This window comes from Eriocheir sinensis, chromosome 63 (assembly GCF_024679095.1).
Source record: "Eriocheir sinensis breed Jianghai 21 chromosome 63, ASM2467909v1, whole genome shotgun sequence".
NCBI classification, from domain to species: Eukaryota; Metazoa; Arthropoda; class Malacostraca; order Decapoda; family Varunidae; genus Eriocheir; species Eriocheir sinensis.
Window position 1 is genome coordinate 6,430,783 of NC_066571.1, and position 24,628 is coordinate 6,455,410.

Genomic DNA, 24,628 nt, shown 5'->3' on the forward strand with positions numbered 1-24,628 from the left:
GTTGGGGTCAGGTCACTTCTCAGGCTGATGGAGCGAGAAGAAGCGTGAAAGCAGCTTTGGTAGATGTGCCAAAGTAGCGCCCAAGGGATCAGCACAGGGACGCATCTATCCTCAATTTATCTATCTATTCACCTGTCTATACCTGTGAACCTATCTATCCATTTTTTTTACACCAAAGGGAGGGGGAGGGGAAGGGGAGGGAGGTGTCCGCTGGTTGAAAGTTACCTAGCCAGATTGAGTGTGATCGTGTGAATGTGTATCTATCTATCTATGTATCTATCTATATATCTATCTATCTACCTAACTGTTTGTCCAACCTATTTCCATCGGTTCCATATAAAAAGTCTTACCTCACTTATTCCAAGCAATCTCAATCTCAGGTGTCTTTATTTTCTTCTCTTTCAACACTAAACAAAAATTTACGCCAAAAGAACATTCCCCCACCGAGTCTTGTCTTTTTTGGCCTCGTTAGCTTGCATAATAGTACCCTCTCTACCCCCCCCCCCACCCCCCTCTCTACCTGACGAGCACCTACCTGATTGGGGGGGAGAAAGTAGATACAAAGTTTTCCTAGTGTTTCTATAGCGACTCGCAACTTTGACCGGAGAAGAGTGTGACGAAAGTGAAAGGACGCGAACTTGTTTATCCTGATTACGTGTGTGTGTGTGTGGGTGTGGGTGTGAGAGAGAGAGAGAGAGAGAGAGAGAGAGAGAGAGAGAGAGAGAGAGAGAGAGAGAGAGAGAGAGAGAGAGAGAGAGAGAGAGAGAGAGAGAGAGAGAGAGAGAGAGAGAGAGAGAGAGAGAGAGAGAGAGAGAGAGAGAGAGAGAGAGAGAGAGAGAGAGAGAGAGAGAGAGAATCCATCAAAGTCACCTTCATGAAAGTAAATGATGGACCGCTGGATTCCGTGTACCGACCGTGGAAGAAAATGGGAGAAAGCGAGGAAGAGGAGGAGGAGGAGGAGGAGGAGGAGGATGAAAAGGAGGAAAAAGATAAACAAAAGGAGGAGGAGGAGGGGGAGGAGGAGAAGGAGGAGAAAGATAAAGAAGAGGGGGAGGAGGAGAAGGAGAAGAAAGATAAAGAAGAGGAGGAGGAGGAGGAGGAGGAGCAATACACAGAAAAAATATATTGCAAGAACCAGGACATGCAAGAGAACCATGTAATCTATATTGACCACTAAAGACAAGTGCTCCACACACAATCGCCTGGTCTGTCTTAATCTAACATAAAAATATAAACAAAAACTGTGATAAGTTGGTCAGCGATAAGTTACCTAATTCACCGATAAGTTAGCTCAAGATAAAAGCAAGTTAGTGTTGAGCTGAGCGTGGCCCCAGTGCTCATCTCTGTCACACTAACCCCTGAGACCCATTACCAGGTGTGACATCCAGATTACCACAGTTTACCTTCCACAGGTGTCCCCAGGTAACCATATATCAACAAGCTCGGGTCAGAATTCGAGCTCAAGCCCAAGGATTCGTGGCACTAAGTTAGGTCACCGATAAGCTATACGTAAAGTTTGCTCGAGTAACAGAACTGACCCAAAACAGCAAGCGATGGTCAGTCAGCTGGGACAGAGGGTCGTATTTTAAAACATTTCTTCGCCCAAGTTCACATATTTGACAAGGCTTTCGTAGGAGTTCCGGGCATTTCCAGGGGTAGTTTATTGACCCTATTGGTAGTCTGACCCTTCCTCTGTGGCATGAACCTACAAAAAACACTCAAAAGAACCGGACTGATCTCGTTTTTGGCCTTTGGAAGTAGTTGATGTGAGAAGCGGAACTGTTTAAGAATACTAACCAGAACCCGCAGAGAGGCGAGGCGAGAGGCGAATAAGAGAGAGAGAGAGAGAGAGAGAGAGAGAGAGAGAGAGAGAGAGAGAGAGAGAGAGAGAGAGAGAGAGAGAGAGAGAGAGAGAGAGAGAGAGAGAGAGAGAGAGAGAGAGAGAGAGAGAGAGAGAGAGAGAGAGAGAGAGAGAGAGAGAGAGAGAGAGAGAGAGAGAGAGAGAGAGAGACTGAAACTGTGCTACAAACGAAAACAAAAATTAAACCGAGCGCCCTTCCGGTGTTTTCGTTACTTAAGTCATGATGGGAGTCGCTCTGAGGCCGAACTCTTCCCTGCGTAATCCAAGTCTCGCTCCTGCCATTAAACGCGTTCCCTTAAGCGGCGTTCACGAGCTCATTTCCCAGATTGTTTCACTTCGTCCCTCCTCCTCCTCCTCCTCCTCTTCCTCCTTCTCCTCCTCCTCCTTATTCTCTGCTCAATTCTTCGTTCCTTACTCCCTACTCTTCTACTCTTCACCCTTAATCACTCCTCTACTTACTCCCTCCTCCTCCTACTCCTTACTCTCTGCTCACTTCTCCGTTCCTTACTCCCTCCTTACTCTTCACTCCTTCTATCACTCCTCCTCCTCCTCCTCCTACTCCTCACTCTCTACTCACTCTTCTTTAGCTTGCTTAATCTTACTTTCCTTTATCTTGCTTATTCTTACTCTTTCCTTTCCTTAATCCCTCCTGCTCCTCCTATTTCTAACTCTCCTACTCCTCACCCTTACTCCTTACTCCTCCTCCCTTACTCCCATAAAAAAACGAAGGCGTCTCTTTCGTTCTTGTTTTACTGCTTCGTCTCTTTAATCAACGTTCGCTTCTTCTTTTTTTCCTCCTCTGCCTTTTTTTTTATTCGGTTAGTGTTTGTTTTTAAGAGATCGAGGAAGCGTTAAAGAGGATTGAAATACACCGACAGCCTCTTATATGTACTCAGTTAATTAAGATAAACGACTGAGGCGAGAAGAAAAAATTAAAGTATGCAAGTATTTTTAGCATATGAAAGACGTATGGTGATGATGGAGGTGGTGGTGGTGATGGTAGTGGTGGTGGTGGTGGTGATGATGATGATGATGATGATGATGGTACTTTAGTGAATATGAATGTCACTTTCTATAGCGTCTCTCTCTCTCTCTCTCTCTCTCGCCCATAGACAACACCTTTCTTGTTCCCATTCACTTCCAAAGCCGCAACTCGACACCCCAAACGCCAACCACCGTTATCAAGACGCGGCCCTCTTATCGGCGGGGTCACGGGGAGGAAGGGCGAAGGAGGGAGCGAGACAGGACGAGAGGAGTGAGGCCGAAGTGGAGGAGACAGCAAGGTTATGTGCCAAGGTTGTGTGGAGGCATACTTATCAAGGACCGAGGAGGAGGAGAGGGAGGGATGGAGAGAGAGGCGCCGGCATGCAAGACTCGTGAGGGTGTGCTTGAAGGTGGGCAAGAATTTAAAACAGTAGGATGAGAGACAGAAGGAAAAAACAACAATATAGAGAATCACAAGTCTTGGAGCTATATTTTTAAACGCATCAAGTTCCCATGACGACTATTACACAAGGCCATAGAGAAGATTAACCAGATTTTCATGGGTGTTTTTCCGCCCGGTCAAAATGCAGAGGTCGAGTAAAATTATGACTTGCAACACAACGGTCCATGAAAAACACAGCAACTTCGACGAGAGGCTCTTTAAACAGGCGATGATGGGGGGCGGGGGTGGGGGGGGCTAATACGTTTCAAAATACGAGCTTGAATCCTAATCCCCAACTCGTAGACGATGACAAAGACGACGAGATAGAAATTGACCTCTCTTTTTTCTTTTCAGAGCAGTAAGTAACGGGCTTTTTTTTTTTTTTTCTTTACGCCCTTGAACTCTCTCCTTTGCTGTAAAAAAAAAAAAGAAAAAAAAGATTATGAAAAAAAGACGAAGATTAAGAAGAAAGTTAGATCCCAATCCCCTAATCCTTATCCCAACCCCCCAACCAACACCGCGATTCCCCAAACCCCACCATGACCCCAAATTTTCACTCCCCATTTCCCAACCTCCACTCCGTACCCCCAACTCCAACCCCAATCTCCTAACCTCAACCCTTAACTCCGAACCAACACCTCAGTTCCCCTATCCTCCCCAATCCTCTAATCTTCAACCCCAACCCCCAACCTCTACTCCCAATCCCCAGTCGCCACTCCCAGTCCCCAATCTCCAACCCAACCTCTACCCCTTCTTATAACCCCAAAAATATGCCCCCAACCACTCAACCTCCACATCCAGCCTGCAACCCCTACTCCGAGGACCCAACCTCTATCCATCATCCCCACCCTCACCCCCTCTTTTTCCCCACACTCCCTCATTCCTATCCTCCACCATCTCACCCACGAACTCCTCCACCCCCACCACCCAATCCCCAGCCACCTCCACTCCCTCGCACTCTTCTCACACTCCCAAACTCGTTCCTCTACCACTCCCACTTCCACCACTCCACCTCCCTTAACACTCCAACTCCCCACATCCATCCTTCAACCCCAACCCTTTACACTCTCTCCAATTCTCTACAGATCCCATCGCATCCCCCACCCCTATCACACTTCCTACTCCCACTTCTGCTAACCTCACCCCCACCCCCCTCGCCCCATCGCACCCTTACCCCTAACATCTCTTTGAATTAGACCAACAATTGATGATAACTCCAAAGTGACACTACTTCTAATTTCGCCAAGTGCGCCCCCCCCCCACACCCACCCACACACACACTTTCAAAAATAAAATCCTTCATCCCCATCAATCATCATATACTAGAAACGTTTGCGTTCTATTTTCTCTAAACGTTTTCTCGCACACCCAAGAAGCTGAAACCTTACATCACTTCTCTACGCGGCTGGAAAATACTCGGTTTGGAGCGTTCGGTGAAGTGAAAAAAAGCGTTCGTTGTGTTGGTTAAAAAAAATAAACAAACAACAAGACTCGTTGGGGAGGGAAAGTGCGAGCGAGGAGCGGGGAAGGGCTGGCTGCCAAAACAAGGCGCCGAGAGACACCGGCCAGGAGGAGAACCTGAAGGGAGAGTAATGTATAAGGGCCTGGAGGAGGAGGAGGAGGAGGAGGAGGAGGAAAAAGAAAGAAGAAAGAAGAAGAAAAAATAGAGAAAATAGAGAAAACAGAAACAAGAAAAAAGAAAAAAAGAAGAAAAGAGAAAGTAGGAAGAAAGAAGAAGGAAGAAGAAGAAGAAGAAGAAGAAGAAGAAGAACAAAAAAAACAAATACAAAAACAAAAACAAAAAGAAGAAGAAGAAGAAGAAGAAGAAGAAGATGAAAATGAAGATGAAGTTGAAGATGAGGTTGAAAAATTTGTAGATAAAGAACAAGAACAAGAACGAGAACAAAAACAAGAACAAGAAGAAAAAACAATAAATATCAGACACGGTGAAATAGTTAAGAGAACAAAATTGAGAGAAAAAAGAAAACCAAGACGTAAAAACAAAACAAAACAAAACAAAACAAAACAAAAAAGGAAGGAAACAAAGCAGAAGGAACAAGGGGAGAGAGAGAGAGAGAGAGAGAGAGAGAGAGAGAGAGAGAGAGAGAGAGAGAGAGAGAGAGAGAGAGAGAGAGAGAGAGAGAGAGAGAGAGAGAGAGAGAGAGAGAGAGAGAGAGAGAGAGAGAGAGAGAGAGAGAGAGAGAGAGAGAGAGAGTCTGTAAGGGAAGTAATAAAGAAGTAGAAAGAGGCAAAGACATCACAGAAAAAAAAAGATTAGACGATAGAAAAACAATTAAAGGAGGTTCATAGATAAAGAAGCCAAGATAAAGACGGAGGTAAAGAAAGAGAGAGCATAACATAAAAGAAGTAATAAAATAAAGAGAGAAAATAGACCAAAACCCAAAGACGTCACTGAGATATAAACTTTCTGCTTCATAAACTGTAAAAAAAAAAAAACAAAAAAAAAAGACAGGAAGCATCGGAGGGAGGGAGGGAGGGCGTAGAGGCGGCCGTCTTCGCATGACTCTTACGGAGGTTACGCGGAGGACGAAAGGCTGAAGGGGATAAGGAGCGAGAAAAACCTGAAGTGGTGGCGGTTGTAGCAAGGATTAGGAGGAGGAGGAGGAGGAGGAGGAGGAGGAGGAGGAGGGGGTAGGCAAGTGAGCGGCGGCAAAGGTAGAGGCTTGCCACACGACGGTCACTGGCAGTCGGTCTTGAGGTTCCTTAAGGCGAGCAGGGAACCCTCGCCTTTCTCTAGTGAGACTGACAAAGAACAGAGAAAGTGAGTGAGTGAGTGAGAGAAGGATGGAGGGAGGGAGAGACATGAACAGGTTTGTAGAGACGATTAACGTATCACAATGAAAATATAACAGTTCTTCTATTTTCTATAACGGTCCTAAAGTCTCGTTCGTTCTTCTACTTTCTATAACAATCCTGCAGTCTCGTTCGTTTGTAGAGGCGCTTAACGTATCACAATGAAAATATAACAGTTCTTCTATTTTCTATAACGGTCCTAAAGTCTCGTTCGTTCTTCTACTTTCTATAACAGTCCTAAAGTTTCGTTCGTTCTTCTACTTTCTATAACAATCCTGCAGTCTTGTTCGTTTGTAGAGGCGCTTAACGTATCACAATGAAAATATAACAGTTCTTCTATTTTCTATAACAGTCCTAAAGTCTCGTTCGTTCTTCTACTTTCTATAACAGTCCTGCAGTCTCGTTCGTTTGTAGAGGCGCTTAACGTATCACAATGAAAATATAACAGTTCTTCTATTTTCTATAACAGTCCTAAAGTCTCGTTCGTTCTTCTACTTTCTATAACGGTCCTAAAGTCTCGTTCGTTCTTCTACTTTCTATAACAGTCCTGCAGTCTCGTTCGTTTGTAGAGGCGCTTAACGTATCACAATGAAAATATAACAGTTCTACTATCTATGACAGTCTGCAGTCTCGTTCATGTAATATCAAAGCCACTCTCTGCCTTGCTTATTTTGTAGGCATTCATATAAAAATCAAATCATCTCCAGCTATTATTTCTCCACTGCAGGACAAAAGCCTTACCCAACCCTCTTCACCTCTCTCTCTTCCTGTCTAATGTTAGTGTGCTCCATCCTGCTCCTCCGACAAAGGTTCTAATTTCACCTCTTTACCTGGTTCTCTATCGGCTCTGACTTCGTGTTATAAAATATATCAAAATCCTTAGTGTTGAGAATGAGTACCAAAAAATGGCAAGCAGGAAATACCCGGAGATTCACCGTAAGAAATTCATCGTAATAGATTCAGTCACTCTTTTTCTCGACTTCAAAGTTTGTCCTCAGGCGGAACTCATTTCACTCACGCATTCACCAGCCGCGCGATAAAAGCCGCTCATCTAAACAGTCATGACACGGCTGACGGCTGATCGATTATCTCCCATTCATCTTCCACACCGAGTCACCGTGATAAGTGCTTTCCGTGAGGCGGCGTCGTTTGTCAACAGCGCGGCGACAAAAAAAAAACATAGAGGGGGACAAAAGCAGGACTCAAGGTTAGACGGCGTGTTTTGTTTTGGGCGTCCTCGAGGGAGTGGCGAGGGAGAGAGGAAGCCGGTGCAGAGGCGTGAAGCAGGGACGGTGTTGTGTGCGTGCCTGTGTGGGTGCCTCGTGACAGTGACGGCGCTGCGGCAGGTGGGGTAAGGTGTCTTGGGACCACGGTAAGGACAAGTCTCAGGAAAGGTCCAAGGATGTAGACTATAGAGAGAGACATAAAAGTGTGCTTGGAGAGGAAGGAAGACGATATATATATATATATGTGTGTGTGTGTGTGTGTGTGTGTGTGTGTGTGTGGTGACCATGTGTAAGGGTGTCCTCTGGCTGGTAAGGCTTAAATGCAGGCAGCTGGGATCGAACCGGTGATTTTCGGAGCGCCAGGCAAGCACGCTACCACTGAGCACTTAACAGGCCGCGGTAAAGTGGAGGACAGTGATTTTTTTCATATTGTGGTGTGTTGTAAGCCTAGTTTTGTGTTGCGGTTGTGCGGTATGCGTGCAGGGGCGTCATCGAGCTGCGTTAAAGCCATGGAGAGGCGCGAAGGTGTGGAGAGGAAGCCGGTGCAGGAGTACGTGTGTGTGTGTGTGTGTGTGTGTGTGTGTGTGTGTGTGTGTGTGTGAGGCCTGTCGGTGGCGGAGCGGTGTGGATGGATCGCGGCGGTGACAGTGTTGCGGGGAGGCTTTGGAGAGGCAGCGGCGAGGTAGGTGGTGAGCGTGTGCTTCGGGGAGTGTTCTAGTGAGGCTGTGACGGTATTGGTCGAGGCGAGGCTGTAGTGTGCTGGGGAGTGTCAGATCAATGGACGCAGTGACTCAGTGTTAACGAGAAAATACTGTGCTTCTCATTGTCTCCGGGGATTAAGTTATGCAGCGGCAACGAGGCAGCTTTGCGCCAAGGAATTCACGTGTCAGAAAGTATTGGGAAAGTAAGCCAATCAGTGTCAGGTGAAGTTTAAATGCACATGAAGCCCACGGAGAGATTTCACTTCTTCCCGGAAACGCGCAACAGGTTCAAAGAGGAGAGTGGCAAGAACTGTTTAACGGATATGGTGTCGATGAACGGAGCAAATAAAGTGGGTGATAATGACGTAAAGGGAGAAAGCATAAATAATGAAGTAAAAAGAGAGAGAAAGGGAAACAGTATATAAAAGAAGTAATAGAGAAGTAAAGAAGGTAAAGTATAGGCACAGAAGCAAAGAAAAACGTCTCAGGGAAAGGAAGACTCGACTATAGATAACGAAGTAAAGGAAGAACATTGATAAAGAAGTAAAAAGAGAGAGAAAGGGAAACAGTATATAAAAGAAGTAATAGAGAAGTAAAGAAGGTAAAGTATAGACACAGAAGCAAAGAAAAACGTCTCAGGGAAAGGAAGACTCGACTATAGATAACGAAGTAAAGGAAGAACATTGATAAAGAAGTAAAAAGAGAGAGAGAAAGAGACACGTTATATAAAAGAAGTAATATAGAAGTAAAGGAGGTAAATTATAGACATAGGCAAAGAAAAAACGTCTCAGGAAAAGATAAACTAGACTATAGATAACGAAGTAAAGGAAGAACATTGATAAAGAAGTAAAAAGAAAGAGAGAGAAAGAGAGAGACACTATATAAAAGAAAGTAATATCCTCGAATCCTTGCGTTTAAGTGCGCATGAGACTGGTAAAGCTTAAATCCAGGCAGCTGGGACTGAACCGGCGAATTTTGGAGCGCCAGGCAAGCACGTTACCACTGAGCACTTAACAGGCCGCGGTGAAATGGAGGACAGTGATTCTTTTTTATATTGTGGTGTGCCTATCGAATACAACCACCACGAACGTACCACACAACACACAGCCTCGACTCAGGGAGATACAAATAAGAGCGAAGGATTGAGGTGCAGTAATGTTCTTAAATCCTTACATTTCCTTGCTATTATAATACGACTGGTGACGGACACAACCAACACAACCACCACAACCAAGCAATACAACCCCAAAAAACTCGCCTTAGAGAAAACACCACACCAAGCACAATAACAACAACAACAACAGCATCAGTAGTGAAAGCACCTACCGCCTTGAGGATACATTCAAGAGGCCTCTCGGTAACAGGATATGACAATCAAATCAACGTCATTTTGAGAGTAGAGCCCCGGGTTGCACAAGAGGAGGAGTGGCGACGTGGTGGCGGTGACAGCTACAATGACAGCGGAAGGAGGCGGAGTGAGGGAGTGTGCCTGGGGGTGACGCACGTAGCTTCTCGAGGTAACACAAATAACGACTCAGACGCAGTGGGCTAGGGTGTCGCCGCGAAGTCAGAGGAAAGAAAAAAAGTCAAGGTTACTACTTTTACTCCGCTACAATCAGCGCTGCTTATCGTAACGTAGCGGTTTATTGTTATATTTTCGCACCTCGAGGCATCGCTAGGTAATGGCAGCTCGCGGCGAGGTAGTTAGTGTAGTGAGCGTAATGGTGGTCAGCGTGTTGGGAAATTCAGGTACAGCTCGTTCAGGTACAGCGTGTTCTTTTAAACGTGTTCCCAGCGACTCTCTATAACGTGACTTAGAACGCCTATAATACAAAACAACAACAACAACAACAACAACACAGCAGAAGTAGACAGAGAAAGAAATTATGTAGAAAGAGTAGAAGAAGAAAAGGGCGATGAAGCGGAACACGAAGAGAAAGAGGATTACTACAACCTCTCCTCTCCTCGGCCATTCCCTTACGATCGATTCCAACAAATTTCAGCGTCTTCAGGTACAGCGAGTTCATTTTAAACGTGTGTTCCCAGCGTCTAGCATGTGACTTAGAACGCCCATATTACAACCTCTCCCTTCCTCGGCCATTCCCTTAGGATCGATTCCAACAAATTTCAGCGTCTTCAGGTACAGCGAGTTCAGGTTAGACGAGTGTTCCCAGCGTCTAGCATGTGACTTAGAACGCCCATATTACAACCTCTCCCTTCCTCGGCCATTCCCTTACGATCGATTCCAACAAATTTCAGCGTCTTCAGGTACAGCGAGTTCAGGTTAGACGAGTGTTCCCAGCGTCTAGCATGTGACTTAGAACGCCCATATTACAACCTTTCCCTTCCTCGGCCATTCCCTTACGACCAGTTCCAACAAATTTCAGCGTCTTCAGGTACAGCGAGTTCAGATTAGACGAGTGTTCCCAGCGTCTAGCATGTGACTTAGAACGCCCATAGTACAACCTCTCCCTTCCTCGGCCATTCCCTTACGATCAGTTCCAACAAATTTCAGCGTCTTCAGGTACAGCGAGTTCATTTTAAACGTGTGTTCCCAGCGTCTAGCATGTGACTTAGAACGCCCATATTACAACCTCTCCCTTCCTCGGCCATTCCCTTACGATCAGTTCCAACAAATTTCAGCGTCTTCAGGTACAGCGAGTTCAGATTAGACGAGTGTTCCCAGCGTCTAGCATGTGACTTAGAACGCCCATATTACAACCTCTCCCTTCTTCGGCCATTCCCTTACGATCGATTCCAAACAAATTTCAGCGTCTTCAGGTACAGCGAGTTCATTTTAAACGTGTGTTCCCAGCGTCTAGCATGTGACTTAGAACGCCCATATTACAACCTCCTCGGTCATTCCCTTATGATCAGTTCCAACAAGGTAAAGAAACAAAAAAGAAAAAAAACATTACCTGGATGTATCTTTTAAAATCCGAAGAAAGAAAATATATTACTTTTTTTGTACTACAGCGAGTTCAGTTTGACGTGTGATCCCAGGGTCTCTCTCTATCATGTGACTGACACCAGTATTATAACCTCTCCCCTCCTCGGCCATTCCCTTGAGGTCAGCTCCGACAATATCAATCAGCCAGAACCCGTTATCTGCGAACTTTCTAGGAACTCCTTCGACCGGATAATGGCTCTCTCCAACCTGTTCTTTTCCACTGTTTGTAACGGGAAGAGTATATCAAGACACCTCTCCACCCGAAGTTGACCTCTCTTGTGGCCAGTCTTTACTTTTGTCTGTTGTGGGAGCGGTGAGTAGCGGGCTTTTTTTCTACACTCATTTTGTTGCCCTTGAGCCGTCTCCTTTCTTGTAAAAAAAAAAAAAAAAATGTAGTAGTATGCAAGGATGTTTAGTTTTGTTGTTGTCGTTAGTTTTTGAGTTGGTAATAAGTAACTTTTTGGTAATGGAGAGCTTCTAATGCGGCCATACATATATACGTCTGTTTTTGTTTGTTTGTTTGTTTGTTTTCAAGACTAATGTGACTATTTCAATTCATTCTCTCTCTATTTATATCTGTCTATATATCTATGTATCTATTTCCTCTTCTCTCATTCCTCTTTATCTATCTATATATCTATTTATCTATCTACCTAATTATATTTAACTCTTCAGTCTCCCCTCTCTCTGTTCTTTATCTGTGTATCTGTATATCTATTTTTTTCTGTCTGCCTGTCTATCTATCTATCTATTCGTCTATCTGTCTATCTGTCTTTCCTCTCTTCTCTCTCTTGACTCTATCTACTATCTATTTAACTATTTATCTGTCAATCTCTTTTCTCTCGTCTCTTCTCTCTCCCCTCTTAGTCTATCTATCTATCTATATGCCTATCCATTTGTCTATCTATCTATCTATCTATCTATCTATCTATCTGTCTATCCACTCATCTCTCTATCCATCTCGCCGCCATTCATCAGCGAGTCACGTCATTACGAACATCAAACACACAACAAAAGAACGGAACACACACACACACACACACACACACACACACACACACACACACACACACACACACACACACACAGGGGATGAGGGGAGGGAGGGGCACTACACACTCACACAGGGGACAGGGGGGGTACGCGGGGCTTCATTGGCAAGGGATTCCGAACTGGGGTATGCGATAGGATTCTTATTGAGGAGGGGGTGGAGGGGGGAGGGGGGGAGGGGTACCTATTTGATGCACTATTCTCTGTACATTACAAACCCACGATCGTGCTGGGAAGGGACGGTGTGGGAGTGAGCAGAATTTGATTGATTTGATTTGATTTGATTTGATTCCCTGAGGTAGTCATATGAAGGCTCTCTCTCGCGACCTATTGAGGGTAGACTGAGCGAGTCGATACACGGTTTGTTGTTATAGTGGCGGTGACAGCGGAAGGAGGCGGAGTGAGGGAGCGAGCCTGGGGGGTGACGTTACGTATAGCTTCTCGAGGTAACACACTCGGAAGGGAAGGAAAGAGAAGGGAAGGAAAGGAAAGGAAAGGAAAGGAAAAGAAAGAAAAGGAAAGGGAAGGGAAGGGAAGGGAAGGGAAGGAAACGTAAGGGCAGGGCGTCAGGGTTTCGTGGGACGGCGCTCGTATCCTTTATTACAACACTAGGACAACTCAAGTGGGTGCCAGAAAAATGGAATTCCCTCCCACCGCACCTCTCACGGCGCCGACAGATGCGAGGGGCGGCCAGGGGGAGCCAGAAACCCGAGACAACCGTGGGGCATATCCGCTAAATACCATCACTTCAATAAGTACTCAAAAACAACATCCTCACACGTGCAAGGTTGACCATTCATTCCTGGCATAGTTTCCCCTACGCAATCGCCTCTCCACCTCACTCATGCATCCACCCTCATCCCCCTCCTCCCCATCGCCATCTTTGGTTACACTTGCCCCCTTGAAATTCGTCTCTTCCGTGGCAAGCACTAATGGAATGGATTGTCTCTTTCATATCCTGTTCCTGCATTCACTCCCACCTCCCTGCTTCTTGGGTTACACTTCCCCGTTTCAATCCGGCTCATCCATGCCAAGGACTTATGGGATGCGTGTCCGACGGCTTAATTGGGGCATGAACGGGTCCTCTCAAGACACGCATATGCACGCACTTGTCGACTGCTTTACGACCTGCCCGAGCACTCACCCGGAACAGGGGCGCAGGATCGAGAGGCGTCTGGTATTCATTCATTTTCTCCGCGCTAAAAATATATCAGTCACCTAATGGCCGGATTGTTAAGCACTTCCTCGCCCAAGCACACATATTTGACAAGGGTTTCATAGGAGTTGTGGGTCTTTCCAGGGGCAGTTTAATAACCCTGGTGGTAGTTTGACCCTTCTTCTGTACCATGAACCTACAAAAACACTCATTAGAACCCGAGTGATCTCCGTTTTGGCCTCTGGATATTGTTGATGTGAGAGGCAGGGTCGTCTAAGAATGCCAACCTTAATCCCTTGCAGCCCAGCCATGGAGGAAGCGAGTATTCAGACGCATTTGGAACTTAATTTTGATCATTCCTATTTTTTGTTTTGTTTGTCCTTCGATTTTTATCCTCTACCGCATTGAGCTATTTATTGACGTCTCGCAATTGTTTGTTATGATGGAAAAATAGCTGAGTGTTTATTTTGACCGTTTTCGTCATGATCTCTGGAGGACGTTAGAAGAAAAGAAAAAAAAAGTGGGAATTAAAAAGAACCTCGTGGATGTTACAAGGAAGTGAATGTCAAAAGAAAGTGGACATCAGAAAGAAGTAGAAGTGGATGTTTGAAGGAGTGGCTGGCAAAAGGAAGTAGATGTTGGAAGGAAGCTTGTGAATGTTAAAAGTGGATTACTGAAATAAGTGGATACTGGAAGGAAGTAAATGTTATATCGAACCAAGTGAATGTTACAGAGAACGAAAAGCAGGTAAAGAGGAATCAAGTGGCTATAGGAATGATGCAAGAGGATATTAAAAAGGAGTGCATATTAAAAGAAAAGAAGAAAGAAGTAGATATTAGAAGGAAGTAAATGTTATAACGAACAAAGTGAATGTTACAGAGAACGAAAAGCAGGTAAAGAGGAATCAAGTGGCTATAGGAATGATGCAAGAGGACATTAAAAAGAAGTGCAGATTAAAAGAAAAGAAAAGCACATAGCTGTCATGTTCCCCAAACGCTAATCTCCGCGACCCAGATATCGTTCAACCCTCACTTTCAACACCCACTTCGCTGCCTCTTGACTCTTTACTAATAGCAGCTGTGTGCCTCTCGCTCTCTCCTATTAAGTTATCTAATTGACAAGTGGCGCCCCGGTAAGCACTCAACCACCACCAAACGCTAAGGCCGCGACCCGTACTTCGAGGAGCCTTGGGACCGAGGAGTGATAAGTGGGGGAAGGGAACTTAGAGTGTGGTTTTGCCCTTCACTGCTCCACCTGATACGAAACTGGGGGATGGGGTGGTGATGGGGGTGATGGGGGAACTGGAAGCCTTTAATTGCCGCTACACACACAAACACACACACAAACTTGATTCTCTGTCTCTGTTTCGCTCTCTCGTCTCTCTCAAGTTTCGTTTTTTTCTCTCTTGTTTTTTTCGTCTCTCGTCTTGTCTCTCTCGTCTCTCTCGTCTCTCTCTCTCTCTCTCTCTCTCTCTCTCTCTCTCTCTCTCTCTGTAATGACTGGCGCATCCCTTATAAAATAACAACGCAAAGTCATCCCACATCTCAAAGTCACCTTCCTCTTCCCTCTTACCTGTCGAATGTTCCCAATTACCCAAGTACACCCAAGATTCACCTTACCTCACTCACTAACACACTCTCACTCGTTGACTCTATAATGCACTCACTCACTCTCCCTCTCCCCCCTTTCACTCACTCTGTCACTCACTCACTCGCATACTCAACCATTCACTAATTCACTCGTTCCCTCATGAATTCAATCGCGCATTCATTCTTTCATTACACTCCCTCACCGTTTAACTAATGCACTCGCTCACTCATTCCCTCACTCACTCACTCATGGACCCATTCACTCATATCAAACCCTCACTCTTTAACTGATGCACTCGCTCATTCAATCACTCATGCATTCATTTACTCACTCACTCACAACTCTCTCACTCTCTCCCTCCCTCCGCCACTCACTCATACCTTGCCTCACACACCATTCACATTTTTCTACGCTTTCCTTTCCCTTTCCTTAACCTTTTCTACACTCTTTCTTTCGCTGCACACGTTAGACTTTTAACCCCGTACGCGTGCACATACCTGACCTGGACTGCCTGCAACCTGACCCCGTGCACTTCAAAAGAACCACCTCACTGTGACGCGGCCGCAGCTCACATAAGGTCACTGGGATGGTAAAATGTATCATGCCGCATTCTGAACTTTAACGTGTGATGTGGTTTGTATCTTTAGCAAGCGTAGAACAGAGGGAAAACGGAAGTAACAGAAATAGGTAGACAGGAAAAATAGAAGTTAGAACCAATATTTGATGGAAGAAACAAATGTTGGAAATCTTTAAAGACTGGTAAGAATAAGACTTGGGAAGCTCTCATCAAATGTAAAGCAGAAAACAGAACAACCAAAGTAAAGGAATTGTAGAAGTTATGGGCGACTTTGTTAGGGGAAAGACAGAGACAGATAACGATTGAGAATAAGAGAATAAAGAATAAATCAAAGAACTTGGACAAATCGTTAGACGTAGCGCAGAAAACAGATGAGGCAAAATAACAGAATGGCAACCCAGGAATATTAGAAGGCAAAACAAACAGTGCGAGATGAAATTAGCACCTTTGCCAGAACAAAAATGGAGTTCACCAACATCAGAGGGAAGTGAGAAAACGTCTTTGTCTTGCAGAGGACTAAATAACACTTAATGAGGATGAGGAGGAGAATGAAGAGGAGGAGAAAGTCTTTTGTTTCCATTATGTTACCTGTATAAGTAAGGAGCTACGATTATAAAGGTAAATACGCCCTACAGTAAGACATTATGCTTGAGGAAGGAAAGGGTCATCATAACCATCAGCATCGAGTGTTTCCTTATCCAAAAGAAAGTAAGGAAAGACAAAGGTGAGAAAACATGGATAGAAAGGAGAGGATAAAATGAGGAAGAGAGGTAACGGAGAGGGAGGGGAGGGAAGGAAACATGAGGGATGGGAGAGTGGGAAAGGTGAGAAAGTGTAGGTATTCGCTACGCCGACCTTGGAGAAAAGTGAAAGTAAAAGTGTCGTCCGGCAGAGAAATGGAGAGAGAGAGAGAGAGAGAGAGAGAGAGAGAGAGAGAGAGAGAGAGAGAGAGAGAGAGAGAGAGAGAGAGAGAGAGAGAGAGAGAGAGAGAGAGAGAGAGAGAGAGAGAGAGAGAGAGAGAGAGAGAGAGAGAGAGAGAGAGAGAGAGAGAGAGAGAGAGAGAGAGAGAGCGAGCCAGCGAACGAGCAAGAGAGAGAGAGAGAGAGAGAGAGAGAGAGAGAGAGAGAGAGAGAGAGAGAGAGAGAGAGAGAGAGAGAGAGAGAGAGAGTATCGGATCCGGACAGAGAGGTCAGCGTAGTTTGTTTTTCTTTGTAATTATCTCACTTTCAACTCCAACACCCCTCCCCCCTTCTCCTTCACCTACTCAATTAATTATCCAAGTATCCAAATATCATCCAAGTATGTGTTTATTTTTTTTTTAAACGCACACATCTCCATACCCTTCATTCCTTGACTAACTTCATCTTTAGTTCCATAATTCTGCTTCACTCATTGTTCAACCCTCCAGCTTCCTTTCCTTCCCTTTTGTCATTTCACATCTCATAATAACCACAGCAACGGCAGAGTCAGCGCCATAATCACCATCACAACCATCAAAATCATATATATAGTCATCATAATCATAATCACTATATTTCGACTAAGGGCTCATTTTTCATCCCTCCAGCTTCGTTTTCTTTCCTTTTTTTATCACCTTGCTGCTCATAATAAAAAACAGCATCTTCATTATCATGCTAAGATGTTACACTCTACTACTACTACTACTACTACTACTACTACTACTACCACTATTTTTTTTACTACAACATAAGATACCTCCACCCATGTTTATTTTCCTGACACATAATCATGGAGGGCTACTACTACTACTAGTCTACTACTACTACTACTACTACTATTACTACTACTATTATTACTACTACTACTACTACAACTACCGCCACTATCACGACTACATCTATTTTCCCAACATCAGCATCATCAGCCTTACCTTATCTTCCTCTTCTTCCACCCTTCCAGCAGCATGACGCGGAGCAGCGACGTGGTGGCGATGGACCTCCACACCTCAGACTCCCACATGGTCTCCTTCGGCAAGCGGAGTGGCTGTTTCGTGAGCCGCTCCGTCGTGTGGCTCTTCCTCATCTTCTTCGTCAGTGCCCTCGTCGCCACGGGCCTCCTCGTCTACTTCTTCGCCCCGCACGTCAGGACGGAGGACAGTCTGGCCACGATAGAGCCGCATATTATAGTGCGGGAGATTCCCGTGAGTGGTTCCGTTGTAGTGTTGTTATTGTTTGTGGTATTGTTGATTAGAGGTGTTGCAGGTGTAAAAGTTGGATGATAATGACAAAAGTAATGATAATAATGATGATGATCACGATAATAATTCTGATGATATTGATAATGAAAATAATTATGATGATTCCAAACTTTTCAATGCGTTGATCATATAGATAGATAGGTAAATAGAAGTGTAGGTAGTAGTAGTAGTAGTAGTAGAAGTAGTTGTTGTTGTTGTTGTTGTTGGCGTTGTTGCTGTTGTTGTAATAGTAGTAGTAAGCGTAACAAATAAAGAATCAATGTAACAGGTAATACATCAACAGGACTTTAAGTTGCTGCCCACCACCTCCTCAACCACCTCAACCGCCGTCACCACCACCACCCCCACCACCACCACCACCGACAGCCCGGCCACCACTCCTGCCGCGGATAAAATCGACGTGCGCCTCCCGCGATCCCTGCGTCCGCTGCACTACCTGGTGAAGCTGCAGCCGCTCATCAACGGCAACCTGAGCATCCTGGGCTACGTGGAGGTGGAGATGGAGGTGCTGGAGGCCACGACCAACATCACCCTCCACATCGCCGACATCATCACCCACAACGACACCATCAAGGTTAGTGACGCGCCGCGCGACACCAGCATGAGGACCACGTGTGTCCCCTGCCGATACTTGCATGGAGGGCCACGTGTGTCTCCGCCCGACACATGCGAGGAGGGCCACGTGTGCCCCGTGTATGTGCCGGGCGATGAGCGTCATGTTAGCCAAGGGTTGCTTCCCGGCCCTTCCAGCTGAGGGAGAACAAGACAGAGGAAGACTTGTAGTTGTTCTAGTATAAACACATCAACAGGTACACGCCAGACTAAGTGTTCCTTCCCTCCCCTCCCAGCTGCGTCCCCTCGGTGAGCCTGCGGGACCCGGCCTGGCCATCGCCGCCCACCAGTACGACGCCGAGCGAGAGTTCTACGTGGCCCAGCTGAAGGAGCCGCTGCGGCCGGGCGGCAGATACGTCCTGTCCATGCACTTCCTCGGCCTGCTCAACGACCTGATGAAAGGCTTCTACAGGTCCACCTACAGGGACGCTGACGGCACCGAGAAGTGAGTGTTCCCTGGGGATGGTTAACGTCTGGCCTCAACAGTCGGTATAAAATGTTTCCGCTCCCCATCACTTCCTCTCAGGAGGGACCGAGATGCCTTTTGACTCACAAAGCTTTGTACCTAGCAAGTCTCCCCGCTCCCTCCCACTTCCTTACGTTAAAGAGGCTCCTGAGGCACCTTGTGGCCACAACACTCTGTATAACAAGTCTCCCCGCTCACCAACACTCCCTTCCCCGCAGGAGGCTGGCGGCGACGCAGTTCCAGGCGACGGACGCGCGGCGAGCCTTTCCGTGCTTCGACGAGCCCGGGCTGAAGGCCACCTTTGAGGTGCACCTCGCCCGCCAGGACAACATGACCTCGCTCTCCAACATGCCCATCAAGGAGACGCTGCCCATGTGAGTCACCAACAGTAAGCCGCCGAGAGACAGTCCGTGTGACGCTGAATCATGCAGTTCTCAGCCACGTTTGTTTGTGGTGCTCGTGGTGACTCGTGATTAGTGCACAAGGGGCGATAGTTTGTGGATGGGTTTGTGAAACACTGCATCGCTTCTTAGCCATGTTTATGCTTTGTGTGTTGACTCACGAGTGTTGTGGTCGGCAGGGCGGGCCAGGAGGGCTGGCTGTGGGACCACTACCAGACCACGGTGAACATGTCAACCTACCTCCTCGCCTTCGTCGTGTCGGACTTCGTGTACCTAAATTCTACCACCAATAGTGGGACACTTTTCAGAAGTAAGATACTGACAGAACTTTGTAGATTTATAAATGAAAGCATTGTACACTGGTATCGAAAACTTAGTAACTTTCTATCTCTAAAATCTGTTGTTAACAAAAAACATTACTCATGATCATAATAACTAACAATTGTTTTCTTATCATAAATCTTTGTTCTTCCCAGCCTGGGCCCGGGAGGCAGCGCTGGACCAAGCCAAGTACTCGAGTAGCATCGGGCCGCCCATCCTGGACCATTTCGAGGAGTATTTCAGCCAGCCGTACCCGCTCCCCAAGCAGGACATGATTGCCCTCCCGGACTTTTCCGCCGGCGCCATGGAGAACTGGGGCCTCGTTACTTACAGGTATAACGGAAAGTGGTGAGGCAAATATTAACGATGTAAGAGACAGGGACACGTGGGGACAGCAGTGTCTTATGTGTCCACGGTGGACACACTTATCACCATTGTATCCTTGTCGCCTCAGAGAGACAGCGCTGTTGTACGACCCTACAGTGTCCACAGCATTGAGCAAGTTCTATATAGCGGCGGTGGTGGCGCACGAGCTGGCGCACCAGTGGTTTGGCAACCTGGTGACGCCCCGCTGGTGGACGGACCTGTGGCTCAACGAGGGATTCGCCTCCTACGTGGAGTACATCGGAATGCAGAGCGTGAGTCGTCCAGGATCGATAATGGTTTTTTTCATGGTTTCATGAGTGTTTGTTGCATGCTCCCTGTGTGGATCCCTCAGCTACTAGTTTTCTTGTGCGGCAGGTGGAGCCGTCGTGGGGCGTCATGGAGATGTTCGTGCACCTCAAGCTGCAGAGCGTGATGGACAATGACAACATTCAGTCTTCTCATCCGATCAGAATCGAAGTTCACAACCCAAATGAAATCGGTCAAATATTTGACCAAATCACTTACAACAAAGGTGAGGAATGATGAACTACCAACCACTAAGACTGCTTGCATCTTTCTCGGGGTGATTTGTTACACCTCAACAGAATACACTGTCACAAAAATGTTTGGCTGAATCAAGAAAAATACTACCTCGGCATAATGGAATATAAATACGACTAATCCTCGCTAGTTACTTATGTGTAACAAAAAAATGAGCACTTTCTGTAGCTGGTTCTTTCCTCCCCTTCCCCAAGGCTCCACAGTCATCCGCATGATGAACCACTTCCTGACGGAGGCGGTGTTCAGGCGTGGCGTCAACACTTATTTGGAGGAATTGTAAGTGTCTCGTCTTTATCCTCCTATACTTTTCTGCCAGGAGTCCCGCCTCCCTCAACCCTAAAGCGTGTGCTTTTGCTCCCCAGCAAGTACGACAGCGCGGAGCAGGACGATCTGTGGCGGCACCTGACGGAGGCGGCGCACGCGGCGGGCACGCTGCCGCCGGAGCTGAGAGTCAAGGCCATCATGGACACGTGGACGCTGCAGATGGGCTACCCCGTCATCAGGGTGGAGCGGAGCCCCGACGGCACCTCGGCCAGCGTCTCCCAGGTGAGTGTGTGGCGGACGCGGGGGGCGTGGCGGCCGTCAGCGGCGCCGCAACCACAGCTCACCACTGTTCCGCTGGGCCCGGCAGGAGCGGTTCCTGCTGGTGAAGGACGACAGCGCCAAGGACACGCACGACTACAAGTGGTGGGTGCCGCTGACCTACACGGGCCAGCAGCGGCCGGACTTCAGCCAGACGCAGCCCCAGGTGTGGATGAAGGACTCGGAGGCGCAGGTCACCGTCACCGACCTGCCCCCCAAGGACCAGTGGGTCATCTTCAACCTGCAGGAGACCGGCTACTACAAAGTCAACTACGACCAGCACAACTGGAACCTGCTCACCCAGCAGCTGCTCAACGACCACAGCGCCATCCACACGGTCAACAGGGCGCAGATCATTGATGACGCTTTTGACCTGGCCCGCGCTGGTCAGTTCCCGATATCTTTCTTTTAGCCTCAGACAGATTGCACCATAAACTTAACCTTAACTTCACCGTAAAAGATTGCTAACATACACTCAAACCTCAAAATGTCCTTTCCCCATGTAGGTCAGCTGAACTACACTGTGGCTTTCAAGATATTTAGTTATCTATACAAGGAGAAGGAGTACCTGCCCTGGAAGGCGGCCACCGGCGCCTTGAACTACGTGATAAGTATGTTCAAAATGACGGGAGCCTACGGATCCCTGCAGGTGAGTGACGCGAAAGTGTTGTTTAGTGCGACAGGTGACTTTTTTTTTTACATAAACGAATGAAAAGTTAGTAGTTAGGTCATTGAAAATTTAAATAAATTCTTAATGTAGTGCTTTATCACGTCCTACTCCCACTCAGCAAGTGTTAATGCCAGAATTTTTATATAAACATTTCGGCCCGTGGGAATTCAAAGAAGGCGGCTGCGGTCTTCAAGATTTGTGCGGAGTGTGTTCACCGAAGATCTCCTGGTCAACCCTTAAGGCTAAAGCGGATTTTTCAATATGGGCAATTTGTCATTATCTCAGCAAGTTTTCATCACGATCGTTCAGTCAGATTTGATCATCTTGAGATATTCACTTGGGGATGTTCTCATATGAATGTGGTGGCACTGTACTATCCATTTTTTAGAGACATTGGTGAGACAAATACACACAAACAGACTGACGAGCAACGACGAACACATTATCGCCCTCCTCAAAGGCTACCAATGACAACAGCAGCAGTAGCAGCAGCAACACACTTTGATTCCTCCGCAGAAATACATCCGGGGGCTGGTGCGGCCCGTGTATGACATGACTGGCTTCGAGGACAAGCTCGACGACCCCCTGCAGACCAGTCTCCTGCGGGGTGTCGCCCTCAACTGGGCGTGTGCCATGGAGCACCAGCCGTGCCTCGACACGTCCTCCAAACTCTTCAGGCAGTGGATGCTTCAGCCCGACAACGCGACGTAAGCAAGGGAATAAAGTTTAGAGCATTAATAAATAAATAAAAGATAAACAAATAAAAAATTTGCAGTTTGTTGCACAAAATTTGATTTTTCAGTCTCAATCGGTCTCACCTAAATAACCTACTCTTGATATACAGAAGTACAATAAGTTAGTTTTGCGGTTTATGCTTGTAGAATTAAAGGATATTCAAATGACGGCGAGTTAGATTTATCGTAAACGTTGAACATTCATATTATTGATAAATGAAAACCTGAAAAACTGCAACGATGCATTCTTTTTCTTCTTTCCTCTCGCCACAGCATTTTTCCCGACTCAAAGTCACGCATTATTGTCCTTCCCTCCCGCAGCATCATCACGCCCAACGTCAAGTGGGTCGTGTACTGCCGGTCGCTGGAGGCGGGCGGGGAGGAGGAGTGGAGCTTCGCCTGGGACCGCTACCTCAAGAGTAACGTCGGCTCAGAAAAGACCCAACTATTGTCAGCGATGGGATGCACCAAAAAGCAATGGCTCCTGTCCAGGTATGCGTGTGCGTCTGTGTCCGTGGGTGTGTGCGTGTGTGGCTGTATGTGTGTGTGTGTGGAGCGCCGTGTCACCTCCCCGTACCCCCTCCTGTCAGGTACTTGGATATGGCCTTCGATGAAAACAGCGGCATCCGGAAGCAGGACAGCCAGCGGGTGTTCGCGGCCGTGGCTCACAACAGCGTGGGTCGCCGGCTGGCCTGGGACTACCTCAGGACTAACTGGGCCAAGATCTATAAGTAGTGAGTATGAAGAACAACAGCCTGAGTTAGTCTATAGGATTCGCGCAAATTCTGTTCAATCGACCCAACAAAGGTGTTCGATACTTTCTATACCGACTGTACATGTTGTTGGAGCCACTATGTTTTTATGTTAAAGACTCCCAAGACCAATCACGACGGTACGTATTGTAATGGTATCCTTATTTTTAGCTTCGGAGGCAAGGCGAAACAAAGGCTCATCACTGCCGGCACCAAAGACTTCAACACGGAGCAACATCTGAATGAGGTATGTCCTTATCTTCCTCTCCTTCCTAAATAATATCCTTTTACTTCAGTCGGTGTTTCGATTCATTTTACCCCCTTCACCTTTATCATCATCTTCATCAGTACTAGTTCACGGCATGACAAAGGCCCTTCTCAGCGTCCTCCACCACTTATTAGTTTTGTTTTGTTTTTACATCAGAAGTACTCAAGGGGGAAAAGCCCACAAAAAAAGGTGATAAAAAAATGACTTGATAAAAAACAACAACAGGGAAAAAAAAGCCCAAAGAAAACGAAAGAAAAAAAATCCTCCTTACCTGTGAGTTCCTGGCGTGACCTCCTCCCCTTGCTTCCAGGTGCTGGCGTTCAAGGTGGAGCGCGGAGAGGAGCTTGCCGCGGCGTCCCGAACGGTGGACAACGTGGTGGAGCAGATCAAGAACAACATGGTATGGATAGAACAGAACTACCAGACCATCGTCGCCTGGCTGAACGAGGAGGGCTTCAACAAGAAACTCCGGAGCTCTTGGCACGAGAAGATGAAGGAGGGGGATGCGATGATTATGTAAGGACAGAGCTGAAAAAAGGAAGATATGATGGCCACGTAACTTAAGTAACAATAATGATAAAAAAGAATGATGGATGTGTTGACCAGTGTTATGTAAGGACAATGATGAGCTGAAAAAAAGAAGATATAATGGCCACGTAGCTTAAGTAATAATAGTGATAAAAAAAAAAGAATAATGAGGATGAAAGGATGGTCATGAAAAATACGTGAAGTGAAAAGGGAAAAGAGTTTATGGCAAAAAAAAAGAAGAAAAATTACGAAACAACAATAAAAAGAAGGAGGAGGAGGAGGAGGAGGAGGAAAGAATGACCATGAAAAGAAGATACATTTTTTTACAGCCCAGCACAAAGAAAACGGACGAAAAAAGAAAAGAAAGCAATCGTAAGGGAAATAACAGATATCGCAGAGAACGAACGAAGGCTGTATTTAGAAACATATCGAATAGCAACTCAAGAAGAAAAACAATAGCGGGGCCAAGAAAGAAGATATATATTTTACAGCGAGGGCAAAAAACAAAAAAACAGCAACAACAACAAAAAAATGCTAGCCTCTGCTCCGCCTAAAAAAAAAGGAGTCAGAAGTAAGGTCAATTTAAAGTGCAGAGGTGACCTGATACTCTTCTTTGTGTTGGGGAGAACGTCAGTGAGAGGTACAGTAATTCAACACTAGAGGAAGTAACAAAGCAAAGACTGTATGCAGATCGAGTTATTAGATTGAAGAGCTTAATTTTAAGAGGCCGACGACTAACACGACACACCAACTTTGTCGTTTGGTGAGAAGTGAGACGAACGTGATGGAAGGAACCCA

General features: G+C 46.4%; 2 protein-coding genes across 4 annotated transcripts in view; one reads left to right on the top strand and one right to left on the bottom strand.

Annotated features, from left to right (window-relative positions):
* The window catches only part of LOC126986922 (aminopeptidase N-like), a 45,412-nt gene extending 28,022 nt beyond the window's left edge, over positions 1-17,390 (bottom strand). Inside the window, exon 1 of one of the 2 annotated variants that reach the window (XM_050843437.1) lies at positions 17,243-17,390. The gene's annotated coding sequence lies outside the window, so the exon portion shown is untranslated. Of the gene's footprint in view, positions 1-9,354; positions 9,972-17,242 lie in introns of those variants that run through there. The other variant, XM_050843436.1, reaches the window with a different exon arrangement.
* On the top strand, positions 5,985-24,095 carry LOC126986921 (aminopeptidase Ey-like). 2 transcript variants are annotated; one of them, XM_050843432.1, is made up of 18 exons: positions 5,985-6,118; positions 17,272-17,512; positions 17,853-18,143; positions 18,418-18,626; positions 18,866-19,021; positions 19,228-19,358; positions 19,525-19,702; positions 19,824-20,007; positions 20,111-20,267; positions 20,491-20,572; positions 20,659-20,842; positions 20,928-21,264; positions 21,385-21,527; positions 22,065-22,255; positions 22,604-22,774; positions 22,873-23,016; positions 23,206-23,281; positions 23,613-24,095. In XM_050843432.1, the coding sequence occupies exons 1-18, from the start codon at positions 6,093-6,095 to the stop codon at positions 23,820-23,822; spliced, it is 3,111 nt and encodes a 1,036-aa protein (XP_050699389.1). In that variant the 5' UTR covers positions 5,985-6,092; the 3' UTR covers positions 23,823-24,095. The 2 variants fall into 2 exon arrangements, with proteins under 2 accessions (XP_050699389.1, XP_050699391.1); XM_050843434.1 differs by having other exon boundaries at positions 5,991-6,118; positions 17,275-17,512.
* The last annotated feature ends 533 nt before the right edge of the window (positions 24,096-24,628 follow it).

What these genes read in the sequence shown, in the direction of transcription:
- LOC126986921 (XM_050843432.1), top strand. Translation starts at nt 6,093, where the DNA reads ATGGAGGGAGGGAGAGACATGAACAG. An exon ending in TGGGGCCTCGTTACTTACAG is followed by an intron (nt 19,703 to 19,823) that starts GTATAACGGAAA and finishes TTGTCGCCTCAG; the next exon opens with AGAGACAGCGCTGTTGTACG. An exon ending in AAGCAATGGCTCCTGTCCAG is followed by an intron (nt 22,775 to 22,872) that starts GTATGCGTGTGC and finishes CCCTCCTGTCAG; the next exon opens with GTACTTGGATATGGCCTTCG.